This window comes from Mytilus californianus, unplaced genomic scaffold (assembly GCF_021869535.1).
Source record: "Mytilus californianus isolate M0D057914Y unplaced genomic scaffold, xbMytCali1.0.p SCAF_17, whole genome shotgun sequence".
In the NCBI taxonomy this organism is placed as follows: Eukaryota; Metazoa; Mollusca; class Bivalvia; order Mytilida; family Mytilidae; genus Mytilus; species Mytilus californianus.
The window spans coordinates 5805355-5831588 of record NW_026262659.1 but is presented as its reverse complement, the minus strand read 5'-3'; the positions used below and the strand labels follow the sequence as shown (position 1 = coordinate 5831588).

General features: G+C 31.3%; 2 protein-coding genes across 2 annotated transcripts; both read right to left on the bottom strand.

Annotated features, from left to right (window-relative positions):
• Nucleotides 1-257: 257 nt before the first annotated feature.
• On the bottom strand, nt 258-11071 carry LOC127726298 (uncharacterized). Its single transcript, XM_052233620.1, has 6 exons — nt 10980-11071; nt 5276-5390; nt 4187-4275; nt 3855-3971; nt 3181-3237; nt 258-2253 (listed from the first exon to the last, which is right to left on the bottom strand). The coding sequence occupies exons 1-6, from the start codon at nt 11049-11051 to the stop codon at nt 2146-2148; spliced, it is 558 nt and encodes a 185-aa protein (XP_052089580.1). The 5' UTR covers nt 11052-11071; the 3' UTR covers nt 258-2145.
• A 6385-nt stretch (nt 11072-17456) lies between these two features.
• LOC127726458 (uncharacterized) lies at nt 17457-24715 on the bottom strand. The gene is made up of 6 exons (XM_052233835.1): nt 24556-24715; nt 23799-23930; nt 21260-21427; nt 19742-19877; nt 17888-17919; nt 17457-17609 (listed from the first exon to the last, which is right to left on the bottom strand). Exons 2-6 carry the CDS (start codon nt 23829-23831, stop codon nt 17457-17459), a joined length of 522 nt encoding a protein of 173 aa, XP_052089795.1. The 5' UTR covers nt 23832-23930; nt 24556-24715.
• Between the last annotated feature and the right edge of the window lie 1519 nt (nt 24716-26234).

Here is a 26234-nt window from a genome sequence, read left to right as displayed (position 1 = left end):
TTACATAATTAATGTTTCCAAGGGCACAGACAGACAGACATAGGGACGGACGCCCTGTATTTCTATGTCCCCCACAACGTGTTGCGCGGGGGACAAAAAAACATTTAAAGTAGATAAGCCATTAACATCAACATGACAGCACACCTTTGGTTGATTTAAAACTATTAAATGCCTCTTAGCAGTGCCCATGGCATATGTCATAAGAATTATTTTTTCATCAAAACAAAGTTAGAAAAAGTTAGAAACAAGACCATAAATGAAAATCTTATTTTATTTAATAAAATTATAACAAAATTATATGGCGTATATACATGCACTGATAAGTAACTGACACAAGAGAAAATGGTTCTTTAGTGTACATTAAAAGGACAAGAGATTCTAATTAATGATTATGATACCAACATTTGCTATCCTTCTGAGGAGTTAATTCCTTGGTTAGTATTTATTTAAATTTCCTAGTCATATACCATTTTCCTAAAATTGTTAATAGTAAAATTCCTTAAAATCTGATTATAAAATGTGATCATTATAAAACTGACATCTATATCCAAAAAAACTAAATCTTTTTTACATTTAATTAAGGAATGACTGTAATATTTTTTTTCTGTCTATAAAGAAATAACATCAACAATATTGTGCACACTGAATAACCCGTGTAGTGGGTTATTGAAAAGTGTACACCACATTTTTTAGGTCATTTCAAATAGACAGAAAAGATATTAGTCATTCCTTGATTAAAAGTTATTTTAAATTCCATTTTTAAGGAGTAAATCATGAAAAAAAAATGTGACGTCACGGTCACATGACAAAATTATGTCTATGAGCTGATAGACAAATACCTTTCAGCAAATAAGAAGACGTGTTACATCCAAAATTAAATTATTAGGAAATAAAATTAACAAAAAGACCCCTGATCCTTTAACCAGGTATTAGATTGATTGAAACCACATTTTTTCATGTAAAATTTGTACAAAATGTGTAATACAATAGAGTACAAAACAAAAGTATAAATAAAACCAATACAATATAATATAAGATGAAATCTTTTGAAATAGCTTTAGTAGGAATGAACATCTACCCATCAATTAAACAATGAAAAGAAGAATAGATTTGAAAATAAATACATGTACCTGCATACTTATGTATAAAATGTTGATTCCATCTAGAAAATATACACCTTCAATCTTATTTACACCAGTCAGTATTAGCATAAGGGGGAATGGTTTGATTTATCAATTTAATTATTTACAAACTATCACATGAGTATCTTTATAATGAGAAATTAGATAGAAATGTTTTCAATGTTTACCAAACCTGAAAATACAAACTTTGTTTTTTGTTTGATTTTTAATAAACTCCTTTTTTTTTTTTTTACTTTTTCATTTGTGCTCTGAATTTGTTTATTCCTGCCAAAATATAACATTTGTAGAAGAATGTTGGAGCAAAACTTCATGTACATTTTGCCAATGATATGTTTGAATAATATATTGTTATCCTTTTAAATAATATCTCAATTAAATGTGAATATTGTATGCTAAATAAGTGTATGTCTTATTCAGAAAAAAAAAAATTGTAAGTTTCCCCATGCAATGACAATGAAATGGCACTATAATTATATTGATATGTACAATACTATATATGTATATTATATACATCACTGATATGTGCAAAATCAGGATATTAGGATAAGTGTAATTTTTGGAATGGATTGCAGAAATCTGACAAAATCCACAAAACCTGTGTCCATGGATATGATGAGCTCAATGATATATGGAATGTTAAGAATTAATAATGTTCTCACAACTTAAACAAAAATATTTCACTATTTTGTAATCCCAAACCTACCCAGAACTTTACAACCAATAGAGAACAACCGTTTAAACAACCTTCTATAACAAAACTTAAAATGAATATAAAACCAATGTTTATTATTTCTTAAAATGCTCATAAAGATAAAAAGAAGTCCCAGAATTTTTTTAAAAACTCATACATCAATAAATCATGAAAATTTGAAAAAAGGTGAAAGTGCATGTCATTAAACATCTTAATTTCAAAAAATCTCAAAAGATCATTAACCATTGTTTTATAAAACAATATAATTTCTAGATTTGTAATAATTGTTCTTGTGTAAATTCATTAAAAAGTTTATGCATAATAATTTCCTCTTTTCTTCTGTCCAGCGTAGCGTAATTCCATGTCCATCTGTTCAGCCATTTCCTGTTTTCTGGCAATCATCACAACAACAAATACAATCTGTAATTATTAAATTCACTGTATCAACATATTTACATTTAAACTATAATCTATTGAAAAACTATTAAGTAGGAAAATTTCTAAAGTCAGCAGTTGATTGAATGAATGAATACTTTATTGCAGAAAGTATTAACTATGCTATACCAACAAAAATATATTTACAATTGTTTAGCTAATAGTGTTGCATGTCATGGTCTTTGATACATCTCATCAAAGCAATGAGATAAAGTATCCCATATAATAACAAATTCATTGTTTTCTGTCAGCTTTGAATTTAACTGCTGTCTCTTACACATTAAATATATACCAACTTTTCTCTCAATTATAGTTTATCATATCAATAAAGTTACTTCTTTTTCAAACTATATTGTTTTTAATTTTAAAACAACATTTTATGTACAGAATCTTTTTCTTTGCCTATTTAAACAGGATTAACCAAAAACGACAAATCCATTAGAACGTTCTTCATCTTAATGTAATATTCATACTAGAAATGATCTAGTTATTCTATAAAACATCTATAAAATTCTTATAATATTGTAGGTAAAACAAGAGAACTGTCAACTACTGCTCACTAATGATAACCTGGTACATACATAAGTATTCCATAAACCTGAAGGATTGATTGATTATTGGTGTTTAATGCCCCTTTCAGCACTTTTGGCTATGTCTTGGAAGTAAGTTTTTATTGATGGAGGAAGCCAGATTGCCTGTTGAGAACCAATGAAAAATGGCAATCCCAATCAGTTAAGATCAGTGTTGAAGGCATTTTGTCTGCTCCCTTCCGAGGTTCGAACTCACAATCTCAGTGTTGACATGCTAGTTATTGCTGTAGATGAAGTACGTAGAGCACTTGGCCACCCAGGACCAGCACTTTTAAGCCATAGTGTTACAAATGTGGCATTTAAACCCTAATTATTAACTTACATTTAAAACATTTCTCATCATCCAGAACAACCAGGTAAATACAACGAAGGATAATCGCTGAAAGAAAAAGATAGTTCTCAATTAAATGATGTGTTTATTCAATAGTCTAAGTTAACATTCTATATAATTTCTGTACAATAACATGTTTTTTCTTTTACAAATGTTTTATAGAATAGCCCTTACCTAGAACTTTGATTGACACCCCAAGCCATGCAATTTTAATTATCTCCCCTTAACTATGATGTACCAGGATCAAATTCCTTTAAGCACATCCTTCGGTAGAGTTATACAACTGTACTAAATTTTATCAGTGTTGGTCAAGTAGTTTTGAATGAGTTGCACATACTAGAGACTATATCACATATTGTATAAAGAAGTAAGTTTTCTCATTTATTTCCCCTTTATCATATAGGATCAGGATTATCTCCCCTTTAACATGTGGGATCAGGATTATCCCCCCTTTAACATACAGGATCAGGATTATTTTCCTTTACACACATTCTCAGGTATAACTTTATAACTGTTTTAAGTTTCATCACTGACTTTTAAGGAGGAGTTGCACTTTCAAGGTACATGGACAGATGGACTGGAAGACTCATTTCTACCCCTCCCACCAAAAAAAAAAACTGTGATTGGCGTATGATAATACTTAAAATACTGTAAAAAATACTTACAAATGTGTTCATTCCATAATATGAATACTCAAACACTGAAAAAGCCAACTCCACCAACATGTATGTTATAAATACACCAATGTATATCTTGTGTTGTAGCATGTACATAACAAAATGCTGAAAAATAGGTGAATGATTATTTACACTTACACAAAATATATAAATATTCTGTAAATTTCTGTTGAAGCATATAACAAATGTACAATATATATCTATTACAAACTGCTAAAAACATACGAATGTTTATAATTACAGTTTGAATAAAAAGAGATGAAAAAGCAACTAATTACAAAATTTACATAAATTGTCTATGATTGTGTAAACAAACCTACCCTGTGTCTAACTTGGATAATCATGAACAAACTGAATAGCACAATCACAACATGGAAAAATGTCAAGACAACATCACTGGCTAAAAATGCTGAAAAAAGAAAAAGAAAATATACTTCATAGTATAATCACATATATGATAAAACTACCAATGTTCCAACAAGAAGTTGCAGGCATTGTTGTGCTAAACATATCCCCAACTTGTAATTCAAAGTATAAGACAACAGGAAGTAGGTATCTAACAGATCCCAAAGTGCTTATCTAGTTCCAAGTCACCTCTGTTTTGTTGAAGAACAGACATCAAGTCAGCCAGGCGTTGCGGTCATAAAAGTTTCGAGCACGATTATTGTACTCAGACTCAGAAATCAACCAATCAAAATACTGGATTTAGTGTTTCAAGCACAAATTTTGTACTCCGAGTACTGAGTACAGTTTTATGACCGAGGACCCTGTTCATTAGAACTGAAGAAAGATGTGAAGAAAAAATATTAAGTTCATACACCACATTGAAAAATTCAAAGTACATTTTGTATTTACAAACAGGATATCTGATGGATCCAAAAAGTGCTCCACATTTTAAATAAGAAGGAAACAAATATTGTACATCGACTGAGCCTTATGTGATTAAAAACATATTTTTTTATTTTCATGAACCATTATCTTGCCTTTACATGAAATAGCTTCAACAAATAGACCACTTTCGAGTTCATCCTTCACCGGAAAAAACTCGTCAATTATGCGCGCCTTTATGACGTCGTTTACCAGATAGAGGGGATCGCCTGTATCCCTGCACTATTAACGTTCATCAAGCGTCTTAGTGATCATCATTGTGCAGGATTGACTAGAAATAATGTTTGTTTTGTAAGTACTTAATGACAATTCCCTAATGACAGTAGTGCTGATTGTCAATTATGAGAATTTGATTTGCCGAATTATTCGTGCAATATAGCATTATAGTTTTCCAGCCACTTGCTCAACATTGGAACGGAAGTGACGATACCCCTAAACGCACGAATGATGTTCACTAAAACCAGAGTTTTTGACGGAAATGCATCGAACTCGAAAGTTGTCTATTAAATCAAAATCTTTACCTTGCCAGAAATGTGTTCTCCACATAGTGCTAAATCCTCGACTGATCTGGAAGTCTGGGGAAGCTATCGCCCAAAGGTCTGCTATCCTCATGGCAAGAGCAAATGCTGTTGTGAACTGTTAAAAAATAGTTAGAAATTAACAAATCATAAAAATGGAATAAATTTAAAACAGCATAACATATATCACATGACTGGACCTGAATGAAGAGAAAAATGGTAGATGGGTCAATTTGGATGATATGTATCTTATATATATAAATGCCCTTATAAATAGTGTGTTTTTTTGTTAATCTACTGATCTAGATTTTAAAAGTGGATAGTTGACCTCAAAACTATTATTCTATGAAACAGATATTCCATTACAGTCAACCACCTCGTGATGGCGTCCGTAAAATTTATGAAGGGATGATTTCAACTTCACCACTTGGAACTATTGATTTAATAGTTTCCTTGTGAGCAGCAACCCTCTATCAAGGAAATCATGATAGGAAACACAAGCCCTGGAATATCATATCAACTGAGAGATATATAGTCTGTATGCAGGCGCTGCTGGAATATTGCTACATAGAAATGGAAAATTCACAATTGGGAAGCTGAAATCATCTCTTTTGTTGTAAAGTTTTGTTTTCAACAGACCTGGCCCTCATTGACAATTTCTAGATGTAAGTCAAGATATGAGGCAGACTTAACTGTATCTGTTGTATCCTTTATCTCAAATTTGATGGGATAGATGTGTTCAACATAGTCACCAAATTTTGAATTATTTAGTGAGAGAACATCATCTTTATAGCGGAAAGTAAAGTTAAAGGATATTGCTAACTTCTTTTATTTCTTCCTAAGAAGTTCCTGTATGAAGTCAGCCTCATACGAATAAAGGAAAATGTCAGCAAAAAGAGGAGCGCAGTTGGTTCCCATGAGAATGCTGATTGATTGTTGAAAAACTCATCCTACAAACGTAACAAATATGTTGTCAATCAAGAAATCAAGCATCTTGATAATGTCAGTTTCAGAGAATTTTTTACAAAGTACGATTCATCCCTACTAAGACAAGAAACTTGTATCCACATACTGTACATGTAAGCCATTCTTTTTTATGAACCAACGCATGGCCAACTCTGTCAATTTGTCATTTAGTTGGGAATGGGGAATACTTGTGTAAAGTGTAGAAAAGTCAAATGTTTTAATACTATTGCAAGATGAAAGGGTCTTAGATTGTATGTAATTGTACTCAAAAAGATCTTTGGAATTTTTTAGTATCTGCATCTGATTCTCTAAATCAGGAACTACTTTGGAATCAGTAATAAAACCTTTAGAGGAAGATAGTAACTCCCTAATATTATGGTTCTCTTTCAACAAAATGCAGGCAAACCCAGAAAAATTCCAGGTGATTGCCATTATTATAATAAAGGTAAAAAAACACACTCAAAATATGGTCTTCAACCTAAATGGATTCAACATAAAATGTGACGATGAGGTGAAACTTATAGGTGTAACAATAGAGTTTAAACTGTATTTCAACACTCACATTTCAAATATATGTAAAAAAGCCGCACGACAACTAAACGTACTAAAAAGAATCGGCACTCATCTCACCAGACTTTCTAAACTTACAATATACCACTCATTTATCTTGTCAAACCTCAGCTATTGTCCTCTCACATGGCACTTCTGCAGTGAACAAAACACAAAGAAAATAGAAATAAATGTGGATAGTGTCCACATGTGGACACAGATGATGCCCCCGCTTGCATAGCATATAGTTATAAAGGGACATAACTGAAGAACGGTAAAAGTGACGCTAACCAAATTTGAACTTGATCTGAGTTTTGTGGTAATAAGCATTGTGTGTAAGTCTCATAACATTTGGTTGAGGTTAACTTAAGGAGAGAACAGAAACTAAAAATTCATCAATTTTTCTATTTGTAAACACGCATAACTCTAGAAAGGTTGTGTATAAGTTTTATAACATTTGGTTGAGACAAACTAAATTTAGAGAACGGAAAGAAAAATTCAGCAATTTTATGTTTATAAAGGGACATAACTCAAGAATGGTAAAAGTGTTCTCACCAAATTTCGTACTTAATCTGTATTATGTAGTAATAAGCATTGTGTATACAGTCAGGGATATAACTCTATAGGGTTATTACAGAAAAATAACATACATTTGTTATTGTGGACTAAAAAATCAAAGAACTTTGATAACATATGTATGTTACATGTTTCAAAGGGACAATATACATCACTAGTTTAGTTAAAATGCATACAAGTTCTATTGATATTACTATTGTCTTTATGTATACTTATAACTATAGAAAGATATAACAGTTCACAGTTTGCCTATTTTGCAGTACACCTATATGTTATTACAGAAAAAATATGCCTGTAATAACTAAAGGGTGTTATCACAGCTTCTCTATATCACTCAAAAGCATTTTCTCAGACATACATCATGCTTAATTACAATGTATTTTAATTTATTGTAAGAAATAATGACCAGTGCATGTAATGAGGTTCTGCGCAAGCTTCCAAGTAATTCCCAAGTGTCTCATATAATAAGTTACATTCCTTTAATAACTAAGCTATGTTATTACAGCTAAGTTTATCCCTTAAAAGCCTCGTCTCATTGATTTACCATGGATAATCAAAAATGTATTAATTTAAATAAAAAATTAATTATCAAGGCTATGCATTTAGTTTCTGTGCAAAGTCACAAGAGTTCCCTAGAGCCCATTATAAATTATATATATTTTTGATTTATTTTACAAATAACAAACATATGTTATTGCAGATTTAGAAAATTTAAGGAATAAAGAGTAGACAACTCATGAAAGTATCTGTAATAACACACGCAAGTTATTTTCTGTTATAACCCTATAGAGTTATATCTCTGACTGGTATAAGTTTCATAACATTTGGTTGAGGCAAACTAAAGTTAGAAAACGGAAACAAAAAATTTGTACTTGATCTTAGTTTTGTGGAAATGAATATTGTGTATTAGTTTCATAATGTTTGGTTGGGGCAAACTAAAGTTAGAAAACGGAAACAAAAAATTTGTACTTGATCTTAGTTTTGTGGAAATGAATATTGTGTATTAGTTTCATAATGTTTGGTTGGGGCAAACTTAAGTTACAGAATGGAAACTAAAAATTTTGCAATCTTTCGATTTATAAAGGGGCATAACTCAATAATGGTTAAAGTGACATTACCCAAATTCAACTTGATCTGTGTTTTATCAGTGGAACTTCTGAAGTCAAAATTAAACATTGCATTGTATAAAGCATTGATTGTAGTTGATTCAACTATAATCATGAACTGGAAGATAACTCCAATTTTAAAAATAAATTGATAAAGAAGAAAATATTTTTTTTTCAATTTTTCCATTTATAAAGGGGCATAACTCTAGAACAGTAAAAGTGACGCCACCAAACTTGATCTGTGTTTTGTGGTAATAAGCATTGTGTATAAGTTTCATAACATTTGGTTGAGGCAAACTTAAGTTAGAGAATGGAAACTAAAAATTTTGTTATTTTCCAATTATAAAGGGGCATAACTCTAGAACGGTTAAAGTGACGCCACCAAAACTCAAACTTGATCTGTGTTTTGTGGTAAAATGCATTGTGTATAAGTTTCATAACATTTGGTTGATGCAAACTCAAGTTAGAGAACGGGCAAGACTCTGGAACTCCTTGCCAAATGAGGCAAGATTTGGCAAGGAGCCTATCAACTTTTTGCCAGTTCAAAAATTTTATCTCCACCTGGTGTTTTTCAGAAAGTTGTACCTGCAGTTCTTGTAAATAATGTAACTTCTTGCTGCCACATGACTTGACCTTGAAGCCTGCTGTTTGTTTTATGTTTTTATTTTTTATTTTTTGCAGTTATTTTTATTTATCATTTAGTTGCTTTGTTTATGCATTACCTGTGCTGTAGCTGCTTGCAGTCTTTTGCTTGTGCTTTATAGTGTTTAATTTTGCATGTGCTACTTGGATACACATATTGTGTGTTACATGTACTATGTGCTGATATTTGACATTTGTTTTAATATATATCTTGCTTAGCTTTTATTTTGCATGTGCTATTGTAGGATTTAATAATGTCCATGGACAATATTTACTTATTAAAATGTGTCCAGGTCACAATTTCCTATGAAAATATGTCCTCGAACATGGACATTATTTAATACTATAATTCTGTCCAGGTGGACATTTTTTCACAGGACATTATGTCCTCTAGGACATTTTTTGATATGATTAAAGTATTAAATGATATCCATTGCCTTGTTATTACTGGACATATTTTAACCTATAATTGTGAACTTTAATACATTGTTACTTTAACAAAGTGATGTCTCATTGGCACTCATACCATCCTTATCTTCCTATTTTTTTTTTTGATAAATATACATGTATATAATGATTTAAATTCAAACAAGTAAGAGATGTTGTTCAGTATTATTTTCCTTGGAGGACACAATTTAATAACAATTACTACGAAAAATTGTCCTGTAGGTGGACCATATTTCATAAACTTTTGCTGTAAAATTCTGTCCACTTAGGGGATAATATTTCATGGCAATGGACATAATTTAATACCAAAATTCTATATTTTCTTTTGCCTTCTTCTCATAATAAATATAGTAAAGTTCTTCACATTTGATTATATACTTTACACACTGCCTTCTTATTGTTCTTCTTTCATTGTCATCAGCATTAGCTGGGTATTTCTTAGAACTTTAATGTCTCTTATATTCACTTCCATCCATTATTTGTTTGTTTATATTAATCAATATCTAATCAATCATTCGGATTTTATTAAAATTTCAAGTATAATAAAACTTTTTAATGACCTTTGTATTACTTCCCTTGGAGGACACAAATAGATAGCAACTACTATGAAAACTTGTCCTGTGGGTGGACACTATTTCATAACTTTTGCAGTAAAATCTGTCCACTTGAGGAACAATATTTCATGGCAATGGACATGATTTAATACCAAAATTCTATGAAAAACTGTCCAGGTGGACACTTTTTCACAGGACACTATTTTGTCTTACACTACATGTATCTATGTATTAACATGATTACTACATGTATGTGCTGTCTGTATGTTTGTGTTGTATATGAACACATGATGAATCTGATGTTATTACATGTATGTTTTGTTTATTAATATCAGTCGGTTAAAGAGCTCTTTAAAGAGCTTATGTTCCTTGTTATTATGTATATATACAACCCGACTTTAAATAAAGATTACTTTACTTTACTTTACCTGCTCCACATTATTTCAAAAATTCAAAGATAAAGGTTTTTTGAGCCTCAGATCTTTTATATAGATATAGGAAGATGTGGTATGAGTGCCAATGAGACAACAGACTCCATCCAAGTTACAATTTATAAAAGTAAACCATTATAGGTCAAGGTACGGCCTTCAACACGGAGCATTGGCTCACATGTTCCGACTTTTTGCTGATTTGATACTAAAAGAGTTATAAATTACAATCCAAATTCAGTCTTTAAAACTCTAGCTGAACATGAAATGTTTGTTTACAATGCATAATTTGTTCAAAATTGTTGTTTTCATTTCCGGTATTCATTCAGTTCAGACAAAATGACATATTATCATCGTTTTTCATGTTAACCAACTTTTATATCTTTTCCCCAATAGTGCCACAAGGAGCATGGACGTAAGCAAACATTCCTTTACTTACAATTATAAGTATATAATACAGAAAACATGCTGTTCGAAGCTTCCAACACAAAAATCTGTTTATCAACGCCATTTTTGAACACCTGAATGGAGCGGTTTGTTTACAAATGAAGACTTCCGATTTACCTGTGTTTAGCATAAACGATTTCAACTTTTTTAACTTTTTATATATTTTTTTTTACAATTCATCTATAAATATTACTTTTAAAAATTGTAAAGAAAGTATTGTGCAATGAAGAATATATATGATATCCAAGTATTACATGTAAGGTAAAGATTCAAAATAGTTGGTCGAAATTAATGACTTCTCCCTCAGGTGAGTCAATTTCAAGAAGTATCAGCTTTTTATAAAAGCTTGACCAAGTTAGAAATTGGTGATTGACGCGTCAGATAAATTATGCCACTGTGAGAGTGTTTCACAAAAATATAGGATCATTGAAGGGCACCAGACTGTAGTAATACCATACACAGATTTATAATCTGAACAGAACAGAATAGAATAGAATAGAATATATAGTGTGTTACTGATCTCAGTAACCGACATGATAAACACTTAGAAATGCAAACAAGATCTATGAGGGAAAATTTGGTGTTTACTGGATTACCCCTGACCAATGATACAGAGGATACGGAGGACATAATCAAACAATTCATGAGAAATGAGATGAAAATGGATTCAGTGGTTGAGTTTCATAGGGCACACAGATTTGGAAAGGAATCTTTGTAAAAGACAGTCAAAATCGAAATTTGTACACTACTAGACCGATAGTTTGTCGTTTCAAAAGTTTCAAAGACAGAGAGCTAGTACGATACGCAGCTTCAGCGTTGAAAGGGACCCGTTTCGGAGTGAATTGAACAATATCCAAAAGAAATAAATGACAGGAGAAAGTTACTGTGGCCCTACTTCAAAGAAGCCAAAAGTCAAAAACGGAAAGTTCACCTAAAAAAAGATCGGTTATTTATTGACGGGGCTGAATTCATCCCACCCGACAAAAAACGACGAGGTAAGAATGGAGACAAATGAAAGACAATTATATATTGGACGAGGGGCACGCCCGAAAACTACCACCTATGGTCCAAATAACCAAACAAGAAACACTGGTCGGGACCCCCGTAAATTGCAAACCCATAGTTAAAGAGGTCAAGGAGGATTAAAGGACAGCTATTGTCAACCGAAGTTCTCGAGTGGAACAGATTTTCACCGTAGTAAAAGTGTTAATACTATTCACATTGACTTTAATTCTAAAGAAAACAATAAATTACAATTATTGATACTATCAATTCAATTCTTTATTACTTTAAGCACATTATGCTTATCAGTTCAATAAATATAAATACATTTCTATAACACAACATGACATAATACATCAGAGAAGCAAATAAATATCAAGTATTGACCAATAACAGTTTGGTCCTATGATTAAATGCATTAAACAAGAATTTACACAAATTACGCAAATCTTTTACATTTTCAGTGCTGAGAAGTTGCACTAATTTGAACGACGATGGACGTCTATAATAATAAGGTTAAATAAACTGTCTCCTTAAGTCTCTATAGCATTCACATTGTAAAACAAAATGGAATTCATCTTCAGTGATATTCAAAGTACAAAGAGTACACTTTCTATCTAACCTATTTACTCCATGATAACGGCCTACTTCAACAAACAAATTATGAGATGACAATCTAAGGCGAGTTAAATACACTCTAAAATTCATATGTTTGGTTAGATAATTCTGTAAACATACATTATTGACAATATATTTATATAAATAACACTTAGATGAAACGTTCAGTTGATCATTCATAGTCTGTTTTGCTTGATCATATATCCTTGTTTTTACAAATAATAATAAATTTGTATCAATAATCAAATTGTCTTGATTATACCAGATCTCATTTAAACCTAAGTTAAATAATAATTGTTGTAGTTGATAAATCCAACTGCTTCTAATATTACAAAAATTATACAGTTGTTCCCTGTAGCAGTTTTTAAGAATACAGTTGCTTGTGGATAACAATTTTAACCAGTACTTCACTATTTTGTACATTCTAAAATATATCAAAGGATATCTACCCAATTCAAAATAAACCATAACATTTGTTGTACATTGTTTGACACCTAATATGTTTTTGCAAAAATCAAGTTGTATTTTTCAATATTTGGAGCTTTATGGAAGCCCCATATTTCACAACCATAACATAAAATACTGCTAATGTAAGTATCAAATAAATTCAAATATGTAAAAACATTCAAATACAATGACGAAACCTTCGACTTTAAACCAAAAACAGCTTTTCTACTTTGCTCAGCTAAATGTTTTGAGCTTTAACAAATTTACCGTTAAAATTTAACAGTACACCAAGGTAACAAAATTCATCCACTATGTCAATAGTATTGCCATCATAATACCAAATTTCTTCGTCTTTTACAAAACCTCCGTTTTTAAATACCATAATTTTTGTTTTGGCAATATTTACAGTCAAACCCCATTTACAAGTATATAATAATAATGTGTCTAACATATCTTGCAAGCCAATAACTGAATCAGAAAATAAAATCATATCATCAGCATACATAAGTAAAAACAATGACAAGTCTTGCACTTCATATGGTATATTACTATTACGTAGAAATTCCATTTCAAAGTCATTTACATATAACGAAAATAGTATAGGAGAAAGAACTTCCCCTTGCATAAGACCAACTGAACTTGTAAACTGCTCAGAATAAAAACCATCAACTTTCACACATACTTTTACTGTAGAATACATTGATTTTAAAACAGACAGTAATTTGCCTGTTATACCAACTCTTGATAGTTTCAACCATAAGTTAAGTCTGGTTACGGAGTCAAATGCCTGTTTGTAGTCAACGAAACAGCAATACAAACGTTTTTTCTTGAAAAGTGCTTTCTGAACGAGTGTCAACAAAGAATAAATTGCATCAACAGTGCTGCTACCCGGGCGAAATCCAAATTGCGCATCTGTAATAATATCATTATTCTCAGACCATTTTATTAGTCTTGAATTTATAATAGATGTAAACAGTTTCGCTAAATTACTGACTAAACTGATTCCACGATAGTTCGCTGGATCGGACGAGTCGCCTTTTTTAAAAACAGGAATTAACACTGCGAGTGCCCAAGATTTCGGAAAATGTCCTGATGCTAATATCTTATTGAATATTTCCTCTAGGAATGGTAGCAGAATATCCTTAAATTCAATGAATAACTCGTTAAATGTACCATCAATACCATGACTTTTACCACGTTTAAGGTTAGAAATACACTTCAAAATTTCATCTTGTGTAATAGTTTGATCAAGTTCATCATATGTTGTGTCGGAAACGGTCTCTGGAGTATCGACTGTCACATTAATACCATCATTTGTGACCAAATTTCTAAAATGTTCGAAGAATTCTGAAAGTGACACATCAGAAGTTTTGGCTCTCTTCTTTTGAAACAGTTTATAATATTTCTTTGGGTCGCTTTTACGCAATGTAGCTATCATATCACCCTCTTGACGCTTATATTTTCGTTTTAGTTTATTTTCTAAACGCTTGTATTGTCTTTTAGACATAAGTAATATTTGATGATTTTCAACATTTTTGTCTCTATTAAATGTATACAAAGAACTAATATAGATAGATCGAAGTCTTTTGCACTCGTAGTTAAACCATGGTTTGTCATCTTTATATCGGGTCGTCTTACTACGGGTACGGTCACACGTATTATTTGAATTATGTGAGTTACAAAAGAATGGTGAAATAATGCCCATCAAATTGGAAGTAAACGATTCAACATAATTGTCAATACCATCTTGGGATTTTTCAATATCAGAAAATACTATCTGGCTAAGTGAACCACTGTTTAAAGTTAAAGACTCATAACACTGATCTTTTAGCTCTTCCTTCCATCGGAAACTATTATATGAGTTGTTTGACGTATCACTATTACGCCCGGGCTCTTGTGAATCGTGCAATATGCACCGCAAGCGAACATGTAAAGGCGCGTGGTCACTAAAAGAAGTGAAGTTACAAACAATAAACTGGTCTATAATGTGTAAAAAGTCATATGGAGCCAATAAGTAGTCCACAACACTCATTCCTCGGGAACCACAAAATGTATAGTCATTAGCTAAGCCATCCTTATGCCGACCGTTCAAAATACGTAGACCAGTGCTTCTACACAGATTTAACAATTTTAACCCGAACTCATTAGTACTTTGATCTGGATTTCTTCTTACTGGTAGATTTGTGTCACTTAAATACCCAAAAATATGGTTGAAACTATCAAAAATTGGGCCACATACATTGTCATTTATTATAAAATCATTAACTATAGCAGTTCTTGCGTTCATATCACCTAGTAAAAATACTCTTGACGTTTCTGATGAATATTTTTCAACAGAATTTAACAAATCATAGAATAAATCACAGTTATACATTTTATAATAATTTGAATAGGCAGGAGGCAAATATACACATCCAATAAAATAATCAAACCCAAAACTAAATGTATGTGGTTTAAAATCCAAACTTGTATATATCCAGAACTTAGAAATTTATAACAAGACCATGATAGTGTTTGTTTCTCAGAGACCAAATTAGATGACTTAGATGATATATCATTGGAAAACTTCACTTTTTATTGTAAAAATAGAAAGAAAAAAAATCTCAAATTATAGATCAGGTGGTTTAGCTTTTGGACATAAAAGTGTTTTTAAAAATTATATCACTCCGATAGATACAAATTGTCCTTTTGTCTTTTGGATTAAAATTTGTAAGAAATTAGTACAGCTACCACAAGATCTAATATGTGGTGTGATCTATATTCCACCTATTAATACATTATATACAGCAGATAATGCTATATCTGAGATAGAGATAGAATTGCATAATATGTATAAAGATTCACAATATGTCTGCTTATTTGGCGATTTTAATAGCCGAACTGGTACCTTAGCTGATTATTATGATATGGATGATTTTGATGATACATTTGTGAATGAATTGATTGATTATAATGAGTTCTCTGAAAAAGGCATTTTAGAAGACCTTGGTATACCGAGGAAAAGAAACTCTCAAGATCAAACAGAAAATACATATGGCAGAAAACTTATTAGTTTTTGTAAAAATAATAACATATGTATATTGAACGGTCGATTTTTATCTGACAAAGTTGGTAAGCCAACAAGTCGTAACTCAAGCGTAGTTGACTACGTATTGGGCTCTGCAAATATGTTTCACAAAATTGTTGATTTTGAAATTATGCAATTTAGCAATTTATATTCGGATATTCATACGCCAATCTTTTTACAACTAGATTGCAATGTAAAATCGGACATGCTAAAAGTCAATACACATGTATTAGAAATAATGACAAATACATAGGTAAATGGAAACATGAAAAGAGTACTGATTTTACAAGAAACATAAACAGAGATGAGGTTAATGAATTATTGTCACATATCTTAGAAATACATGATGATATTAGTAAAGTGGATCAAAGTAGTGTAAATGAAATTGTTACCAATGTTACTAAGATTTTGCTTGATTCAGCAGAAAAAACTTTTGGTGTATTTACGAAAGATTGTAGTAATTCAAAAGAAGATTATAACAATAAAGAATGGTTTAATCACGATTGTAAAAATAGTAGAAAAGATTATAGAAAGTCATTAAGATTGTATAAACATTATGGGTTTAATATTTTCATAGTTAGACCACGAAATAGTGAAAAAAATATATAAAAAAACTATGAATGATAGCATTCGTCTCTTTAATCATGATTTGAAGAAGAAAATGAAAGAATTACGTAAGAAAAATCCATGTGATTTTTGGAAAATTTTCAATAAGTTTAAACGTACAGTGAATAATGACATTGATATCAAACAGTTTTTTTTTTTTAAAGAATTGAATAAAGATAATCTTAATTAAAGAACCTGAGTGAGCGCGCTCACATACCCCACGTCACCACTGGAGAAATAAAATAACAGTAAGAAAAAAAAATTGTATAAGAAAAAAAAATTGAATCATAATTTCCTGTCGATATGCACATCTACATAGTATGTCCTTATTATCTAAAAAGGTTTCATGAAATTCTGTTGTCTGGTTTCAGAGGAGTTGCGATGACAAACTGTTGCAGTAGTATATTGAAGCAAATAAGTTCAAAGGGGCGTAACTCCTAGAAAAAAAAATTGAATCGTAATTTCTTGTCGATATGCACATCTACGTAGTATGTCCTTATTATCTGAAATGGTTTCATGAAATTCTGTTGTGTGGTTTGAGAGGAGTTGCGATGACAAGAAACAGGACTGACGGACTGACGGACGGACAGACGGAAGGACGGACGGGTCAAAAACATTATACCCTCCGCAACTCGTTGCGTGGGGTATAAAAATATCTGCCTTCATAAAATCATTCTATCTGTAAAAATATCAGCCTTCATAAATCATTCTATCTGTAAAAATATCTGCCTATCTACAGTTACGTACCACAGATTCATCGTCAGATGGTTTTTGTGTTAGTTCCTGAGTCAACAGATCTATTTTCCTTTCCTTATCTTCTATTTCTTTTACTTTTTCTTCTAACACAGCTTGAACCATGTCATAATCTTCTTGAAACTTTGTCTGTAAGAAAGAAGCATCATATTCAAATTACACATATTTACCTCAAGTGCAAGAGGTTGTGGATTCAACTCCAAGCAAAACTAAAGACTGTGAAAGTAGTATTGACTTCTCCTTTAAGCATGAAACTTAATGTACATGTATCTGACTGGAATAAAATGCCTTCTGTAGACTTTTATGTTAATAGCAAGTGAAAAGCATGTTCAGCATTTTGATCTAGCATAAAGCATGCTTTATATTTTTACATCAACTTTTCATCAAATTTGTTGTTCAAAAAATACCTGCTGTCCATCCACCCATATAGAGAACATTTCTGATAAATAATCATTTAAAAAAAATATATCATCCAGTAGCTGTTCTGCATATACCCCCATCCCTCTTCCAAAAAAACCCAAACAAACAAATTTTATTAACCTCTCTTTATATTTTATTCATCATAAAACAATATACATTAGATATTTTTATCTTGAAAAGTGATCAGTGACTTATTAAAAAATTTGGTTATACAGTTACTATTTTTACAATTTTTTCTCAACTCTGCCGTACAAAAAAAATCTGCATTTTTAGACGAACTAGTACATTTGATTGTTGGAAATAAAAGAATTGCAATATCATACCTTTAACCCATTTCTCTGACGTCATTCTATTGTTCTTACAGTGGATTATTTTTCAAGAATCCACTGACTACTTCGTTAACTTAAGATAACTTATTTTATAACTTTAAACTTTTAACTTACGATTTTTTATCCTCTCAAAAACGAGTGGCATATGAAGGGTTCGAACTCGCGCGTATTTTCTTCATAACCAGTAGAGTCTTCAGTCTATGCATGATACCACTATACCACGAGTGCTCACATAAATCATTATTTAAATAACACTCTTAAAGCGCACAACTGTCAATACATGTCAATAAACTGTATTTCTATCTCAGAGATAATTCGCTTTTGTTATCTAACAAAATATATATACTATGTCTGGATTTGTTCATGTTCTTTTCAAATTTATTTATATCACGTCAACATTGAACGGACTCTAATTTGAGTAAAGTGTGATATATAAGCTACTTCTTTGGCTGTAAAACCAGAAACAAAATCATCGCCTTTACATGAAAATGAAGTATATAATACCTCTAAGATTAAAACTATTTTTATCGAGAAAAAAATTACAATGAAAAATTTTTATTCCGGATACAAGGTTCGAACTTTGCACTGTTAATATCACCGTTATGACATTCGTTACCAACGACTAGACGATCACAGCTATGAACAGCTTGATGGTAAGTTTATGAAATCAAGATAATTATTCATTGTACATCCGTAGCAAGAGCAATTCTGATGGGGATTCAAAATGCGTACCTCAGATAAAACTAGTTTATTTACCGGTGAACGATATATGCCAAATGAAATTATAACGTTAAAATAATCGTAACTTAATGAAATGGAAACAGTTTAAACAGATTTGAATATAATTGTTCAATTTAAATCGTAAGCACAACCGAAATTTTAATACTTTAGGAAAGCAACATGAATTTGAGCATTATGAAATGGCAGATTTATGGCATCTACCTTATCAATATTTTTTTGACTAAGAACGGCTTAACGGTGTTTCGTCTTCAATTAACCAAAACATGTTGCTAAATATTATATATATAAATTTTGAAGGTTCTAAATTTTGGTAATTAAAATTTTTTAACTTTTCAAAACAAGATAAATAAATTCTGTATATTAATATATGTCTTTTTGAATAAATTATATATACCAAAATCTATTCAATATAAATAATTTGTAATGATTAAACATTAAATGAAATATGTATATACAAAACTAAAATCTGGTATTAAAAAGGGGAGCTAACACCCCATTTAAGTTATCTTAAACTTATGTTAACTTGTCAAATGTCTAATTATAGATGCGAACCGTGTGGATATAATCATTTCCAGCTATTATAGAATAAAAAAGACAAAATACTAAACTATTTTTATGAAATATCGTTGATTCATTGTCAAAACGTAAAACAGACAGTCGTTTTAATAGAAATGGGTTAAGCTAGAGAATTGATAAGAAGTAGTGGATTCGGAAACGATAATCAACTTGCGACTAAAGTCGCTCGTTGATTATCGTTTACGAATCCACTACTTCTTATCAATTCTCTACTACGGAAATCATGCAAGCTTTCCACTTCATTATTTAATCGCTCTACTTGTATATTTAACTGATCAATGTAGGCTTCTTTCTCTTGCAAAACATCATTCAGAAGAACAGCATCCTCAGTCTGTAAGAAAATGAACATACATGTAATTATCAAAAGAAGAAAAGATATTAATGGAAAATTGAAAATTTCTATTGTGTTAAAATACTTTTGTTAAAAAAAAATGGAAAATAATACACTAATCTTGTAATGGTATGTAACTGCATTTTAAATTTTTATACTTCCTGATGCAATAAAAATCAAAAATATTGTACATTATCTCTGTTATGTTGTGATACTGGATGTTTTGAACAAGAGTAAGGTAGGGACTGTACACAACAGAAATTTTCCCTGACATTTATATAAATTTCATAATATTCAAGTTTATAACACGTTTTCCTGCCTTACATCTAAGGATACAGGGGCATCATCAATACACATATAAAATTGAGAATGGAAATGGGGAATGTGTCAAAGAGACAACAACCCGACCATAGAGCAGACAACAGCCGAAGGCCACCAATGGGTATTCAATGCAGCGAGAAACTCCCGCACCCGGAGGCGTCCTTCAGCTGGCCCCTAAACAAATATGTATACTAGTTCAGTGATAATGGACGTCATACTAAACTCCAAATTATACACAAGAAACTAAAATTAAAAATGATACAAGACTAACAAAGGCCAAAGGCTCCTGACTTGGGACAGGCGCAAAAATGCGGCGGGGTCATGTTTTTTTATATCTCAACCCTCCCCCTATACCTCTAGCCAATGTAGAAAAACAAACGTACAAAGTACGCACAGTAAAACTCGGTTTAAGAGAAGTCCGAGTCCGATGTCAGAATAGGAAACAAAAGAAAATAAACAAAATGACAATAATACATAAATAACAACAGACTACTAGCAGTTACTGACATGCCAGCTCCAGACCTCAATTAAACTGATTGAAAGATTATGTCTTCATCATATGAATATCAGGCACAATCCCTCCTGTTAGGGGTTTAGTATTATACCATCATAAAATATATGAGAAGAACATAACCCGTGTCATGCCAACAACTGGTTTTAGAATAAATATGTTTAATTCCGATGCAAAGACCCTATAAGTGAATCAATATTAAAGCCAAAATATGCAATCTTTAATGACCTGACAACAGTATCGTAACTATATCCCTTCTTAATAAGTCTGTTTAAAGGTGTTGTTAGCTTTTGAGGTTAATACTGACTCTTTTGTGCTTTGCAAAGAATATTACCATTAAAGATTGGATTTGAAATACCCGAACGTATAAGATGTCTGCATGTTGAGTTATATTTACGAATGATGTCCTTATACCGATGATAAAATTTAGTAAATGTTTTGACTAGTTTATGATATCGAAAACCCTGGTGTAATAATTTTTCAGTAATACATAAATTTCTCTCGCTAAAATCTAATAAGTTGTTACATACACGAGCAAATATATGTATACCTTTGGTGGAGGTTCTACTTTGATTTCTAGCTCTGTTTTTAGATTTGTTATTTGTTCCTCCCTCTGTGTAAGACTACTCTTCAGCTGTTCTACTTCCTGTTGCAGCAGATTACCAATCTGATCAATTTGATTGGCTACAGAATCATCTATCTCCTGCTGAAGACTTGTCTGTTAAATACAGATACATAGTTACATAATGATACATAGTTACATAATGATACATAGTTACATAATGATACATTGCTAAACTTAGTTAACCCAATACACCACACCTAGTCTGTTTAAAGAGTTTTCTAAAGCTCATGTTTATTGATAAATGTACATATGTGCCAAATTAACCTGCATACTTACTTACTTACATCTCTTGTTATTCATACTTAATTCATGTATTAGTTTCATAAGAAGTATATTTCATTGCATGCACATCCCATTTTAAATTATCAGTCGGATCAACCACTTCATATTCTTGTCCAATTCAAGTTAGTATATGGTAAGTGCTAGTCTAAATCAAAGCATCAGCGATGCTGCAGGCCAGCCAATCTAATCTAATCACAAAAATAAATCGGCATATAAGCAAACATTTAAACTACAATTAATTTGAAAATATGTGATAAATAAATTGCTTCGCCGAACACAGCTGAATATTACCGCAGAGGTCCAACCCTGAACAGTTGGGGCAAAAATGGACACAATATTCACACTTGATACAGGTCTGAATTTGGATTGTAATTAAATATTTGACACATAATAGGTTTCTGACACAGAATAACTGTAGTCAAAGAACTTAGAATTGGTTATATGATTTGAATTTATATTCAATTTTTTGCTTTTGTGGAATACACTATGCTGTTGCAAATTGACCCCTCCCCCCCCCCCCCCCCCCCCCCAAAAAAAAAAAAAAAAAAAATTGAAGAAATTTTCATTTTCTTTTTAATTTCTGAAATCTGAAAAGAGAAAAAAAATTGTTCCTCCCTTCACAATTTCTTTTTTAACCCCTCCCCCCCTTTTTCCAAAAAAAATGCTTTCCCTCAAGATATGGTCATATTAATCTCAATTCAAATTTCCAATGAAGTTTGAAACCATAATTACCCATTTAGATACATCATAAAAGTCTTAAAATAGAAAATGACACACATAATCATGGCTTAAATTAATATTCCTTAATCAGCATTTTTAAATAGTAACTTCTAAAAATAAATTAACAGCTAATCACCTCAAGACAATACAACATTTCTTTATACATAATTTAAAAGCAGTGTAAGGGAGGTAATCAAAACATTGTACTTTTTTCTAATTGTCCATTAACCAGGAAACCCTTGTTTTCCCCCCTTTTTTGCCCCTAATTCCTAAACGGTTTGAGCCATAACCCCCCAATTGAAAGCCAATCCTAACCATCCATTTGTGGTATAATTTCAGAGAGATCCTTACACCGTTCCACAAGTTATTGTCTGGAAACTAGAAAAATGCTTATTTGGGCCCCTAATTCCTAAACTGTTAGGACTATAACCCCCAAAATCAATCCCCACCTTCCTTTTTTGGTTATAAACATTGTGTTTAAATTTCATAGCTTTCTATTTACATTTACTAAAGTTATTGTCCGGAAACCAAATGTCTTCAGACGACGCTGACGACGACTTGATACCAATATACGACCGTAAAATTTTTTGCGGTCGTATAAAAACTTGTCGTCTTTTCATCTATTTTCTAAAAGGGGATGTTCTTCCTTTCATGAACTGGTAGTTAACATGCAATATTGACTACAGAGAGAAGCATACAATTATCTTAAGGCATTATTAATTTGTATTGACTTCAATACAGAGAGAAGCATACAATTATCATAGGGCATTATTAATTTGTATTGACTTCAATACAGAGAGAAGCATACAATTATCTTAGGGCATTATTAATTTGTATTGACTTCAATACAGAGAGAAGCATACAATTATCTTAGGGCATTATTAATTTGTATTGACTTCAATACAGAGAGAAGCATACAATTATCTTAGGGCATTATTAATTTGTATTGACTTCAATACAGAGAGAAGCATACAATTATCTTAGGGCATTATTAATTTGTATTGACTTCAATAGTTTATGTATGTATCATAATGTATACCTATTAAGATTTTTCAACTCCCAGAATTTTAAGAAATGTACATCATATGTTCAAATAATGAGAGTGCACATGCTGAAATATCTCATCTGCATAACAGTTTATAATTGAATTTTATGTTTAAAGTCTAAGTACAAGGTTTTAATACAGGTATAACAATCTCAGAAAAGTGTGACGAAAATATTTTTTGGGAAAAAGGGACGGACAATGGCAATACAGAGGAAATACTGCATAGAAAAATGCAATCAAAATTGAAAATAAAAGTTTTCTTTTATTTGTTGCTTACTCAACTATATTTTTAGAAATGATAAAAACATTACAAAAACTACATTACCTTGTATGCCATTCAGAGTTTTACATAATTGATAAAACCATAGAAATAATTGTACAAATATAAGAGCAAAGTTTAAATATAAATATACAGACCTTTTCTGCAAATGAAGCACTGACTCCTGGCATTTCCGAGTCAGTAAAAGAACCATCTGAGGTGTGAGAGGCTCTGATAAAATCAAAGTTCTTTCTATCTAGTTCCCCTTGTAATCTTTCTACTTGATCACGCTGAAAATAAAAACAATTTAATAAATCTAAGTGTGAAAAAAGTAATGAATTGAAGTGCAATTTGGTCATCTTATATCTGTGATATACATTCTAAAAAAATCATTATTCATAGTATAACTTATCAAAGAATTCAAATATAAAAAAATATTCAACATGTGACCGAACAACACATTAATTTATGAATGCACGTAGGGCATGAGTTAATTATCAGTGTTGTTGGTCACGAGTTGAATATTTTTTTTATATTTGACATCTTCGATTAGTAATATTTTTATTTATATTGACCATGGGCTCTTTTAGTTTTACTTTTTATTTACATTGACCATGGGCTTTTTTAGTTATTCTATTTATTTACATTGACCATGGGCTTTTTAATGAAAATAAAGTATAAAATATAAGGAACTATTTTTTTCTATAATTCCCTATTCTTTTTGAAATAACATATTCGACAATGTCTTGACAACACCCATTGTTGAACGAGGAGTGAAATTAGTAGTTTTTATTTTTACTGTAAAATCACAGAATTTCATTGCAAGCAATGTAATAAATGTAAATAATATAATTGAAATGTTAAAACATAATTCACAATTTATCGTAAATTCTATCCTCAATGAATAATATTTACCAAATTGACAATTTCCTCTCCAGAACTAAGTTTATTCAATTCCTCTTATAATTGATGAACTTGATCATTCAGATGGTCAATTTCATGGTTTTTCTCGTCAATGAGAATTTGTGTGAAGGGAGATACTTCTGAAGGAAACTGACTCTGTAAAGATTTTACTTTCTCCTGCAAAAAACAAAAACAATCATTCAAACAAAAAAACTCTCACACAAAATGTCATGTTTCTAAGAACTTCACAAATAGCCAATAAGACAGAATCTGAAGGCAAATCTACGGAACTGTTACATTATACAGTCAACCCTGTATTAAGCAGTCACTCTTGGGAAGTATCAAAAGTGACCGCTCAAGAGCGGTGACCTTTGAAATGGGTTCCAAAAAATTCTGATTCCGACATCACCCTTTGCTTGGATTGTGTTTAATTGTTTTAGTGTTTTCAATCGGTAGAGTTATCGTACTTGCAAGCAATAAAATAAAAAAATGGTGGATCCCGTCGCTGTAAATTTGAAGAAAATGTTGAAATATGTTAATATTCGTGGGGAAATAAGTCGCTGATACTGTTTACAATGAAAACTGAAAAGAGTGTAACAAGGGGAATTCAAATTTCATCCCCTATAATATTAAAGAACCTTAGTGAGCGCGCTCACATACCCCACGTCCCCACATTGTCACTGGAGAAATAAAATAACAGTAAGAAAAACAAATTGTATAAGAAAAAAAAATTGAATCATAATTTCCTATAGATATGCACATCTACGTAGTATGTCCTTATTATCTACAAAGTTTCATGAAATTCTGTTGTGTGGTTTCGGAGGAGTTACGATGACAAACTGTTGCAGTAGTATATTGAAGCAAATAAGTTCAAAGGGGCATAACTCCTAGAAAAAAAATTGAATCGTAATTTCCTGTCGATATGCACATCTGCATAGTATGTCCTTATTATCTAAAAATGTTTCATGAAATTCTGTTGTGTGGTTTCAGAGGAGTTGCGATGACAAACTGTTGCAGTAGTATAATGAAGAAAATAAGTTCAAAGGGGCGTAACTCCTAGAAAAAAAAATTGATTCGTAATTTCCTGTCGATATGCACATCTGCATAGTACACAATGTATGTCCTTATTATCTAAAAAGGTTTCATGAAATTCTGTTGTCTGGTTTCAGAGGAGTTGCGATGACAAACTGTTGCAGTAGTATATTGAAGCAAATAAGTTCAAAGGGGCGCAACTCCTAGAAAAAAAATTGAATCGTAATTTCCTGTCGATATGCACATCTACGTAGTATGTCCTTATTATCTGAAAAGGTTTCATGAAATTCTGTTGTGTGGTTTAAGAGGAGTTGCGATGACAGGAAACAGGACTGATGGACTGACGGACAGACGGACGGACGGGTCAAAAACATTATACCCTCCGCAACTCGTTGCGTGGGGTATAATAAAGCGAATATTGAACTAGATAACAATTTGGATACTGATAGATCAAATTATTTCTTGAATAAAACAATAACAAGAGACGAGGTTATCAAAGGTATTCAAAGTGTTAAAAATGATAAGTCACCTGGTGACGACTTGATAATAAATGAATATATTTTATCATCTTCTGAATTGATGTTAGATATATGTGTATATATGTTCAATTTAATTTTCGATACAGGTTTCTTACCTGAAATATGGCTTTTAGGAAATGT